At 39.7% G+C, this 12,785-nt stretch overlaps 1 protein-coding gene across 3 annotated transcripts in view; it reads left to right on the top strand.

Moving 5' to 3' along the window:
- PLA2R1 (phospholipase A2 receptor 1) overlaps positions 1 to 12,785 on the top strand; it is a 108,228-nt gene that overhangs the window by 60,285 nt on the left and 35,158 nt on the right. For all 3 annotated transcript variants that reach the window (XR_011428245.1, XM_023622989.2, XM_005601532.4), the window contains exons 12-14: positions 5,558 to 5,760; positions 7,932 to 8,077; positions 11,384 to 11,468. Coding sequence is in view for 2 of the 3 variants with exons in the window: in XM_023622989.2 (XP_023478757.2) it covers positions 5,558 to 5,760; positions 7,932 to 8,077; positions 11,384 to 11,468 (434 nt within the window). In the remaining variant the exon portion in view is untranslated. The remainder of the gene's footprint in view (positions 1 to 5,557; positions 5,761 to 7,931; positions 8,078 to 11,383; positions 11,469 to 12,785) is intronic.

Genomic DNA, 12,785 nt, shown 5'->3' with positions numbered 1-12,785 from the left:
GGGAGAAAAAGGAAAAAATAAAAAAAAATCTTTAAAAAAAAAAAAATATTCAATCTGTGGTGGAATCATAGTTCTGCCATTATTTTGGACTTTGTATTATGTTCTCCAAATAGTATAACAAACCACCATATATCCATCACCCAGTGTCATCAATTATCAACTCATGGTCAATCTTGTTTCATCTATAACCCCACCCACTCCCCCCACTTCCCATATTTTTTCATAGCAAATCTCAGACATCATATTGTTTCATCCACAAACATTTCAGTATTGTCTCTGAAACATAGACTCCTTTTTAAAAAACATGTATACAATTATCACAACTAAAAGTAATTATAATTTCACATCATAAAATCTTCACTTAATGCTCAAATTTCTAAATGACTCATAAATATTATATAATGTATTTTACAGTTTGTTTGAATCAGGATCCATAAAAGGTCACATATAGCAATTGATTGATAGATCTCCTAACGTCTGTTTTAATCTCTTGGTTTCCCTCTTGTCCCCTGCCATTTTTTTAAAATTTTATTTGTTGATGCAAATAAGTTGTTTGTCCTGTAGAATTTCCTACAGTCTGGACTTTTTTATTGTATCCCCTTAGGTTATTTAATATATTACTCTATCTTCTTCATTTTCCATAAAATTGATATTTTTATATTTAAAAACTTAGAATCAGAGGCCCGATCCAATTCAGAGTTTCTTATTTTTTTTGCAAAGACCATTTCATACGTTTTTGTGTGTGCTTTCTGGAGGCAAGTAATGTCCAATTTTCTCACTTTTTGCAGTGTTAGCAACCATTACTGATCAATGCCTAGATCCATTGATTCATTGGAGGTTTCTTCATTTATAGATGAGATATTTCTAGAAAGATATAATTTCCTGCTATTTTTACCAAAACAACAACAAAGAGACTTTGGCACTTGGTATTTTAAGAGAAGTGACGATTCAGGTAAAACAGGAAGAACAGTTTTGATCATACTAACTAGCACAACTGATTAAAGGGAAAGATGACAAATAGAGCCTTTCTCATTTAGGCGGAAGCTAACGCATTAGAAACTAAAATGTACTTTGTACTTAGATTAAAGATTCAGTATGAATGGAGGTTGCTCTGTGGTGAAAGAAAAATGAAAAATAGATGAGTCCATTCTTGTTAAGATACCCACAAAAGCTTTTCCAAGTTATATTAGAGTCTCATAGGTGTCTGTACAGAGAAAAAGAAACACTTTAAGTTTGCTCTTTTGTACACATCCATAACTCAGGCTCTGTGACGAAGTTTTGCTTCTAGATCTAGATTCCACTGTAGAAATGGTGTCTCTCTCATATGGGGTGACTGCAAAGCACATCTACCCCAGATGTCCCAAGTTAATGGAAATCCTCTGCCAGTGACAAGGAAAATGGGATCCCAGTAGAGCAAGTCAGATCTGTTTTCTTTCTTTCTTTCTTTTTTTTTTTTTTTGTGAGGAACACTGGCCCTGAGCTAACATCTCTGGCAATCTTCCTCTATTTTATGTGAGATGCCACCATAGCGTGGCTTGAGGAGTGGTGCTAGGTCCACACCCAGGATTCAAACCTGCAAACCTGGGGCCGCCTAAGCAGAGTGTGCAAACTTAAGCACTACACCACCAGGCCCATGCCTAAGATCTGTTTTCTTGAAAGTGCCCTACACATAGTGAGGAGAATCCTGTCCAGCCAGCTGATAGGCCGATCCATTTTAAGGCTCATTGGAGTTCTGAAATGAACCACCATATAAATGAGGACAAATTTAGTCTCATTCCTGAACACTCTTTGGATATTTCCGTACCTTTTTATAATGTATAATTAACTGCCGTACAAGGTAAAAATGTGACAGTAGATCTTCAAGGAAATGCTGTGGTCACATGGAGGAGAGAAATGTGAATGAGAGAAGATTGAGAGGGAGCTCCACGGAAATGGAGGAGCGTAACTCGAGGGGAAGATTCAATCGTTCATTCAACAGCTATGTATTGAACACCCACCTACTCTCCACCTTGACACTGTCTCATGGTAGACTCAGTTAAATCTGGTTTAAAATTCAGGATCAAACCCTCACTAACTATGTGGTCTTAGTCAAGTTACTAAACCTCTGTGCCCCAGGTTTTCCATTAGCAAACTCTAGATAACTAATATCCACCTCAAGGAGTTTTTGAAGTTAAATAGGGAAAAGACCATATAAATGCATAAGGCAACATGGGGCAGGTACGCAGCGTTCCCTGAAAGCTCACCTTCCCTTCCCCAGTGGCTGCACTTTTCTCCATGGAGAAGAAGAGAAGGAAAGTCTATAGGGTAGAGAACTTGAGAGGCAAGGATCTGAAACGGTTGTTGGAGAGAATGGGAAAATAGCAAGACAGACTCAAGTAAAGTAATTGTCTAGAGGCTCTTAAGGTCCTGCTACGATTCCCTCCTGCCCTGAGGTCACAAATAGGTTTTGTTTGTTTGTTTTCAGGTATTCGGCCAGAGAGTCGAAAGATGGCGGCTTTCCTAGCTCAGTTCAATTTATATGGTTAGATAGCTTTGCCAAATACAAAAGGCTAGTATAGTGAATTGAATTTCTTAATTAACCGAAAGTTTTCCCATTCATGTTTGAGGGAGAGAGTGAAGGCAGGTAGAGGGAGGGTAGGGAAGGTAAAGAGAATCCGTTTAAATGTGAGATTCACTGCTTAGGAACAGGATGATAGTTTTTCTTCTCCAGTGGGAAATGCGTTATGGAATTTGAGAACAACTTCTCTAGGAGAAAAACCACCTCCACTCTTCCCCACACCCTACCCTTACTATTTGGCTTTGCAAGCATCCCCACAATGTAGGAGTATAAATTCAGTTTATATCTCCTTAGCCCAGTCTCCCTTTATTACACCCCTTTACTACTTCTTTGGGGCTGAGACTCTAAAATTTGGGTCAAATGTTCCATTAAGTTGACCACTTGAGAATACCAATAGCACTCCTACAGCACTTTTCATCTTCATGGAAGTTCGCAAACATCTCCTTCTTCACTAATGAAGATGAGTTGGCTATCTATAGTGTCTAAAACTGAAGTTATTTAATCATTGTCTAATGTGGGAAAGTAAGACAGAATGCAAGACCAACAAAAAAGTATATTACATCTTCAACTCGCTGATTCAAGCTTTTTAAAAATTCTTTGAACATGCAGGCAGAATGCCTGCCACAAAATCTCAGCTTTTGTAATCAAAACAGTCAAAATAAGAATGTTAGCAACATATTAGGAGTGGTTTTAGCCTTTTATACTTTCAGGGTGACTTTTAATACATTATTTCATTTGATCTTCTTGAAAACCCAAGACAAAAAAAAGGAATTATTATCCCTATACTTTAGACAAGGTTTTTTGTGATTAATTAACCTGCTAGAGTTTCAAATTACTAAATATTTGAGGTAGGACTAGAACCTCAGACTTCAGTCTCCAAGTCAAAGGCTGCTGGAAGGGAAGGATGGAGGAATCAGGTGGGAGTGCAATTTTTCCCTCCTCTTTCAACTAGAGCAACTCCATTAGTATATTACATGTTGAGCTTCCATGTGGATTTCCACAATTCAATTTCATTAGATTCTCATTGCACAGAGCATGCAGCATCTCCTCTACTGTTCATGACTCAGCGAATTCTGAGCTATATTCCAAAATTACACTCAGTAGGACTGCAAAGGTCCATTCATGGCAGGTTGCATTTGCATACTATAATCTCTCCCCCTGGCCTGGCCCCCAATCATTCATGTTTAACATTAACTAGCTCTTTTGGCCAATGGAGCTGACCGACAGCCTTTGTATGGATCAACTCTCTCTTGACTTCCTTTTCATCTATAAGTCATGCTAATCATGTTTTCTTATTTATGACTTGTCATTTTCACCTTTGCGGGTCTCTTTGATGCATCAGCATGTACACACACAGGACTGTGAGCTTCTTGGGGATGGCCATGATGCCCAGTAACTAGCACAGGGTGTGCACCCAGGATTGTTGGAGACACAGCACTCATTCTTTAGTTCCTTATTCTTTCTCCTCTTTCACAAACTCTTCCAGTCCTTTGAGAAAGGCTCTTTGTATGTCTTTGTCTTTTTTCATCTCAGCCTTACTCCTCATTTTCTCTCTCTTTCATCTTTCCGTGAGCATAAAAAAACCAAAATATGGCAGACAAGGATAACCTTGTATCTAAAAAAAATGAAGCCGTTACTTGTGAAGGGAAATTAAGTAAGACAAACATCTAGTACACAGTCACTACATTTTTAAAAGGGCCTTTAGGTTCAGAATCATCACAATTCTTCAGATACTCCATCTATAATTGCTTGCATCTTTACAAGCACCCTTTGGAAACTCTTTTTCTTCTTTTCATCCTCCAAAATTCAGCTCAAATGTCACTTCCTGCAAATCCTTTACCGACATCCTGAGGCAAACTCCAACACTCCTTCTAAAGTCTCCCCACCGAAATTTGAACACGTCTTTACTATAGCTCTTCACACATTATGTTTATTGCAATTAATCATTTATGTCTGTGCCTGACACTAAACTAAGAATTGGGTTTTGTTTGTTTGTTTTGTTTTGTTCTCCTGTCTCTAGCAGCTAATATGCAGCCTAGCCTGGTATGTAGATGCAGATACACAATTTTGTTGTTGTTCTTGTTGAATGTTGATTTAGTTAATTGAATGGTTGCTCTGGATTCAAGAAAAAAGGAGTCCATTGTTACTCAATTTTTATTCTATTTTTGGAATGGGATTGTTTTCTACTAGTCACTGAAATGTGAAGTGTGTTGTTTTTAGGTGTCTTATGAGTTGTATAGATTTGATGACAAATTTGAGAATCTTAACTCAACTGAGAAATTGTTCTGTGGAAAATACGTTTCATTTTCCAAAATGTTCAAATATACACGAAAGGATAAAATGGAGTTTTGTTCATAATTATATGGTCTTTCCTTTCTCCTTGTTGTCTGCCCCATTCCTGCCCTCAGAGTTTCACTCCAATTAGAATTTATCTTATTCTCTCCACTCTCCCATGGTTTACATTTGATTGTGTACCTTGATGTCTGCCTTGAATCCATCATTTATGTGTTTTCCCTGTTGAATCTATCTCTCAGAGGATGAGCACTATGCATTTTTCATTGTTGATTTTTCACAATGGCGTTTCCAAGCACACTATATAGAGTGGGTGCTCAATAAATGGTGAGTTAAATGTTTCTCTGCACAATGAACAAGCTCAATATTTCAAAATAGAGGGATGTTGGTGTTTGATGAGATATGGAGGATATTTCAGTCGCAAGTTGGAACAGCTCCTAGTTTCCCATCATTTTCTGTCTGAGCTCAAAATGCCCAAATTTCACGCTTCACAGTCTCTCTTCTCTCACTTTTCCATCTTCTATTCTTTTCTCCAGAGAGAAGAAAAAGGAGATAATCATGTCAATAAAGCATCCTTTTTCATCTTTTTTATTCTTGTCTGGGTGCTCCATTATGAGATGTCAATTATTCAACACTGTAAAGAGCTGTCTTCTGAGCACAAAATTTTCTAGTCATCTAGTATTAAACTCTGTTGTTTGCCACTTTTAGGCTACAGTGGTGGCTGCGTTGCCATGCGAGGCAGGAGTCCACCTGGTCGCTGGGAAGTGAAGGACTGTAAACACTTTAAGGCAATGTCCCTGTGCAAGCAACCAGTGGAAAATCGGGAGAAAACTGAACATGAAGAGAGATGGCCCTTTCACCCCTGCTCTTTGGACTGGGAGTCAGAGCCTGGCCTGGCCAGTTGCTTCAAGGTGATGCCAAAGTTACATGGGCATTCTCAAGGGGACCAACATTATTTCAATTTTGTCCATGTATCCCAAATTCCTTTATTCCAGAACAGTGCCTAGCACACAACAGGTACTTAATTAATATTTGTTGACTGTCTCTATCCTTTCAGTTATACTCCAAAATAATTTTCAAGTCAAAAGATTGACAAAGCCAGACCTGATGGTCTAGTGGTTCAAGTTTGGCGCTCTCACCGCTTCAGTGGCCCAGTTCTTTTCCTGGTCGTGGAACCACACCACTTGTCTGTCAGTTGCCATGCTGTGGCAGGGGCTCACATAGAAGAGCTAGAAGAACTTACAGCTAGGATATACAACCATGCACTGGGAGGTTTGGGCGAGGGAAAAAAAGAGGAATATTGGCTACAAATGTTAGCTTAGTGGGAATCCTTCTCTACAAAGAAAGAAAAAGATTGACATATCCTTGCTGACGTTGAAGGTCCTCTTATGAGGACTGATGTCAAGGCCCCAGTCAATATTTTTCTTATTGCCTATACCAAATAAACAAGGCAGACACTCATTGGGTGTTGAAATGGTACAATTCTGTGACATTTGTAAGCAAATGAATAAAGTTCTTATTGTGGAATAATACCATTCCGCTATTAAAGACAGCTTTTGCAGCTTGCCAGACACCTGAAGATCAAACAAACTAATACAGGCAGTTGATATATATGTGTGTGTGTGTGTATATATTTGTGTGAAGAAATGTCTTTTTCTCAAAGCAGCTTTAGATCCTACATTTAAATCAGTACCTACAACTTTCTTGTCAGAAATACAGTATTTGAAATATGATGCTTTTGTTTGGTGGTTTTGTGTTTGGTTCATTTTACAAATAGAGAGTTCCAAAAGCCTGGGAGAAAGTTATTCTTTGGCACGTGGGTATATGCCGAGAAGAATGGAGACAGCCTCTATCTCTAGAGATATTGCAGTTTCCTAGATGGCGTGAAACACCTGTGAATGCACTCAATTTCAATGTACGCATGTAAAATCCTACATTAAATTCATGGAATAATAGGCCCAGAAGTGACCTCACAGAGCAATAACTTAAACCTTAGAAATGAGTAAACTGAGGCAGCGAGAAGAAGTGATTTGTCCAGGATCACAATTATTTATTGACAGAATTGGAATAAATCCCTGGTCTTGAGACTCCTGGTCCAATGCTTCTTCTACTATATATCACCCTATGTCAACAAATGGTGTGTTTGATGGGCATGGCGGCGGGATTTATGAATTTAAAGTGATTCGAGAAAAGGTTCCCAGAGGCAGCAAGTTTTGACCTATAATTTAAAAGATGGAAAGGCTGTGCTGTGGTTCACAGGACTGGGAAAGCTATTCATTCTGGTCTCTGCCAATCAGAGGCTGGTGAAGCCTGGCCTCAGGGTGCCTGCCTGGCATCAGAGACTCAGGTGTAGTGCCAGGCAGTTACAAATGGGGAGGGTCCAGAGGCCCAGCATCTGGAGGTCTGGGTCTTCAGTCCCTCCTCCTTGATCTTAAATAAAGTCAAAAGCAGACGGTGCATTTGACTGACTTCTTCCTGCTACTGTGAGGACAACTGAGAAACAGCAGAGAAGCTGAGCACAGCTAAGACCCAAAGACCCTAGAAATATCCCTGCCCCAGGTCCCAAGGCTCATTTCTCGTGTCTTGCCACGGGTCAGCCAGACTCATGATCATTCAGCCAATTCTAATTTGTCTGAAGGAATCTGGTGGAATGGAAATTCATGGACCCTGGAAGCAAGGAGTACTGGGTCTAATCTTAGCTCTGCCAGTTTGTGGTTGTGTGACCTCAAATTTATAACCTCTGTTAGCCTGACTCTCATCATCTTTTGACAAACATTTATTAAAGGACAAGTTTATGCCAGTCACAGGAAATTTAGGGGAAACAAAAGTCCTCAAGGAGCTCGTTTATAAAACTGAGCTTATCACATCCTCCTCATGAATTTGTTGTGAGAGTAAAATGAGATAACAGTTTTATGACAACTAGACACATTCTAGTTCAGTAAATGTTATTTCTCCCTACCGGGTCAAGCTTTTAGTATAAAATAGTGACAACAATGATATTAATGTTATTTTCTTGTCTAGAATTAAACAGCCTCACCTTATCCATGACATTGTCAACCTTTCGTTTTCTTTTACTTTACAGGTATTTCATAGTGAAAAAGTCCTGATGAAAAGAACGTGGAGAGAAGCTGAAGCATTTTGCGAAGAATTTGGAGCTCATCTTGCAAGCTTTGCCCATATTGAGGAAGAGAATTTTGTGAATGAGCTTTTATATTCAAAATTTAATCGGTAAATACTTGTTAATTTTGAAAAATTGCAGTCAAATAGTCTATCTCCCGGTAATGGTTTCTGAAGGATGAGTATCTCAAATATTTGTTTACAGTCTCAAGTATTTGTCTTAAGCCTAAAACCAAATAGACACTAGCTGGGAAAGAAAAATAGATACATACAGTTTTGTATTTATATTGCACTAAGTTCTTATTCCATAAAACAAAGAACAAAGTGATGATTGCTTTGATACGTGAAATCTTTTCTGTGTGCCTCAAATCAGAATTTTAGAGCTTTTCTGCCGAACTTAGAAATTATCTAGCTCAGTGGTTTTCAAAGTGTTGTCTGGATGCTGAGAGTCCTGGAACCCCAACGGCAGGAGAGGGCCAAGTGGGCAGAGCTCCTGGTTCCTTGCTCACTGACTCAGCAGAGCAGCTCCAACTAGCTCTACTTCTAGTTAGTTTGTATATAATAGGAGTCTATGTAAGATTTTGTTTAAAAATAAAAAAGTCCCACTGATTTTTTTTTTTAAATTCCAATCCAACCTCCTAATTTTACATTTGAGGAAACAGGCATTCACTTATCTGAATCCATCTTGCAAGTTGACAGCATCTTGAATTACATGGAGCTAGAAAAGCAATAAAATTTAAATTTGAAGAAGCATAAAAGGTCCTATGCTACCTCCCACCCAATACAGGAATTCCTTCCACCACATTTCCATGGTCATCTACTGTTTGCATAGTTCTTTTCAGTTTTGTAGTGCTCCCCGCTTAGCAGAAAGCCCACGCCATTGTTGGGGGCTGGTTTCAAAGATCAACTGTCTAGTAAGCCAGAGCGATATGGATCAAGTCTACTCTATTTTCAGATATTGTAAGACAGCCCTCATGTTCTCTCTTAGTGAGTCTTTGCACCCCTTGGCCTTTTTCTCTAGAACTTTCTTGTCAGTTAGCATACATTTTGGGAATATCTTCCATGGAAGGGGCACTGTTATGTGCATAGCTGGCTGGAGAATCTGACAGGCATGACGGACAAAATCCTGCCCCCGAGGATGTTGTAGTCTAAGGGAGGGGTGCCTCCACGGCTCCGCACAGTGATTAACAAAAACAAATATATCACCGAATACTCTGCTCCAAGCTCTGCTAATCTGGAGTCTCAAGGAAGCACTTACTGAATCTCAGAGAAAATCCAGAACTATTTTTTGAGGAAAATCCTGGCTTTCCAAATAAGTTTCCTTTAGGACACTCCCATAAGAAGGTTAATATGTGACATCTACCAAATTATTTATCTCCAGCATCTATAAAAATGACCTTAAGGGTGGGAGTCTTTGACAGCATCTCCCAATGTGTGTCTCATGGATTACTCTAGGGGGGAAAGTGGAATTTTGTAATCAAATATGTTTGCGAAATGAGGCATAATCTTGGAAATTTGCCATATACATTAACATTATAAAGTCTTCTAGAAGGAAGCACCTTCTTTGTCCCCAAAACTCTTTTTTCAAGAACATTTATCAACATCCCATGGAACTACTGGTCCCTGCAGGAAATGCTCACCTGAGACCATGGCTCTCAAACCTGGTTGATTATCATTCACTTGGAACAACTTTTAAAACAGAGACCACTGGTCTCACACCAGAGCTGCTGAGTCAGAGTCTCTGAGGCTGAAGAAAAGTTCAAGAAGCTTCCTGGCTAATTGGACTGTTAGTTTGTGTGGGGCCACAGATCCAAGGGATATGCGATGGTCTCCCTTGTTCTAAGTTGTAACTTTGCTTCATGACTTCAGCCCCTTGCAAAACTTAACCCACATACTTGCGTATAGAGTAGTTCACTATACAAATCAACCACATGCAAACTGCTTCCACTGCTGTAAGATCAAATATTATTATATCATTTCTATTTCTATAAGTTCTCACACTTGGAATCTCTTGTAGCATTTAGTGCCAAGCATCTTTCAAATTATTGATCTTCAGCACCTAATCTTGAAAGCTATATAATGTACGTTTTACTTTTTGTCCCGACTGTCAGGGATTTTAGCCAAATTTGATGCTTAATTATAGCAAATAAACCAGTTATCATTGTTGGTATATATGCTTCTTCTCCTTCCTATGGCACTGCTTTTCTATTTCTATTTTATTATTTATTATACTTATTTATTAAAAAGTATACAATTTTAGGAAGTTGACAGAGAAAAAATAAATACCAGTTCATCTTCTAGGAGCTGGTATATAGCAGGAAGAATGTCAAACTCTGAATTCAGGGAGGAAAGGAATGAAAAGTTCTCGATGCAGGGAGGGTAACGTGGATTTCCAGCCAAAGTCATAGAGATTAATATGCCTGGCTTAACCTTAAGACAGCGTTCTCACCTTCCCACCACCTTAAATGTACGTTGTAATCATGGCAGTGACCCACTGGGCCCCAGTGATCACTCGGATTTTCTAAGTCCCAGTTTACTTTCATTTGTATCGTTCTGGCAGGGTAGCTCAAATATCTGATGCTTTAGAATAGGTGTGCTTCTCTGCACTAAGGAAAATAAAGCATCTGTCATGTCTTCTGAATCTTTTAAATCTTTAATTCTTCAAAATTATTCTCAGAAAATTATCTTAGTGAGATGGTTGGCTGTACAATTAGACTTTATTGCTTGATTTATTGAGGACTCTGTGGTTTGACGTATTTGTCCTCCACTGAATAGGAGGGAAGGTGGTTCTCTGTGGGGCTTCTTGCCAAGTCTAACCCGGTGGCGACTGCTGAAGTTAATCACACTGATTCACTATGGAATTATTTACACTGGGATCAGAAAAAAAAACTAAATTTGCCTCGTACCTTTTATTAAATGGGGGTGATGGTGATTACCCTTCAGAGTAATAATAAAGAGCAATAAATCAAAGCATAGTAAAGTGGGACAAATAATATAGAAAAGTAGTAAATAAATAGTAAAATAGTAAAAAGACCTCTAGGGAAAAGATGTTCCAAAATTTCTTACCAACTAGCTGTTTTCTGTTCCTGTCCTAATTGAAAGGCATTGCCAATCCTAATGAACATGAGAAGCCATGTTCTCCATATAGGCTGACTTTCCCCCCGACAGCACGTCACCGATGAGCACACCACACAAACCAAGAGAATAGGAAGTGAGGCGACTTCTTCTCGCAGCTCATCTCAGAGCTCAGCCTTTGCATACAGGAAATGTTCAGTAAATCTTTGTTGACTTGATCAGTTCTGCCAGGAGTATCAGCTGTTTCCTGCACACATAAAGACCTGAAAATATTTCTTGAACTTTTACATAATGTTGTGAATTCAATGGGAAGGGCCAAGTTTTTGTTTCCTCTCTTCATAGGACAGAAGAAAGGCAGTTCTGGATTGGATTCAATAAAAGAAACCCGCTGAATGCTGGCTCTTGGGAGTGGTCTGATGGAACTCCTGTAAGTCATTCCAAAGTAGAGAAAAGAAAATGAATTCAAAACAGATGGCCCTGGAACCACTTGGTAAACCAACCAAGAGAACCTGGAAATAATGACCATATTTCCCATGCCTCAGACCCAAATCAAAAACTGCACCAGCCCTTGGTACCAGAGGAGTTATTTTGGCCAGGTCCTGGGAAGCCTTTACTGGCAGGGAGTTCAGAGGCCAGCTATAGGATCTCATCCTGAAAAAGAATCAAAAATCCCCAAAATCCCCAAACCATCTCCCAGGGGAAGAGTGTCCAGCAGAGAAGCAACTATTCTTTGAAATACTGCGAGCCTTCCTTTCCCCGCCCTCCCTCTCCTGCACAGCACCTGACTGTGTGACTGTGGGACCCTGGTTGTGTCACAATGAAAAGAACCATTTTCGGTTTATCTCACTCTAAAAGGACAGAAATGGCAGCCTTAGAAATATCACCTCCTTCTCAGCCGGAACAAGTTATTCAGAAGGAAAAAAAGACTTGCTTTTCCTTTAGCCTCATCCTTGTAAAAATCTCTGTGAAGGAAAGAGGGAACTCACGATTAAATTTTCTTTCAGGTGCAATGAGGAATTCTCACATTTTCCTCAAGATGGTAGGGAAAAAACAGAAGCAGTATCCCAGATTGAAAAGAGCTCCATCTGAGGGCACTTGCAAAATCCAGTTACTCAGTTTGATCTGTGAACTGGGGTGGCCAGCAACAGCCTGCAGTGAGCGTTTAAAGCAGCTCCTGCCCATCGAGCCTTGATCGTGTTCCAGGGACAAAGCTGAGTGCCCTCCTGCACAATCTCCTTCCATCCTGACGGTGACCCAGTGCAGTGGGTGTTAGAGTGATTGGTAGTTTGCCTAAAATACTAGATAAGAGAGGCAGGATTTGTACACAGGCATTCTGCTTTCAAAGCCACGCTGCCACAATGTCTCCTACTTGGTAAAATATTAGCAGCCAAATTTTGAAATAGTAAAGATCAACAGAGAAAATGGACCTCTAGGCCCACTACAGAGATGGTGTTCAAATTGGTGGCAAGGAAGGGATTTGTGGAAATGCTATATGCTTATAGTGGCAACAAAAATAATAAGGGTACACTAGTTAAAAAAAAATGTTTCCACCCCAGTACTGCTCCTGGGAAAAGGGCATCAGAACCAGAGAGTGCAAAGAGATCTTAGAGATCACCCAGCCCCACCTATTTTGCTGATGAGGAAACTGAGGTCCAGAAAGCGGAAGGGGCCCAGTAGGGTCCAGCTGCCCCGTAAATGGCAGCCGCCACATGGTACCATTGGGTGGCTAACGTCAGTATGGCAC

This window comes from Equus caballus, chromosome 18 (genome assembly GCF_041296265.1).
Source record: "Equus caballus isolate H_3958 breed thoroughbred chromosome 18, TB-T2T, whole genome shotgun sequence".
NCBI classification, from domain to species: Eukaryota; Metazoa; Chordata; class Mammalia; order Perissodactyla; family Equidae; genus Equus; species Equus caballus.
The sequence above is the reverse complement of the archived record's forward strand: the minus strand, read 5'-3'. Positions and strand labels throughout refer to the sequence as shown.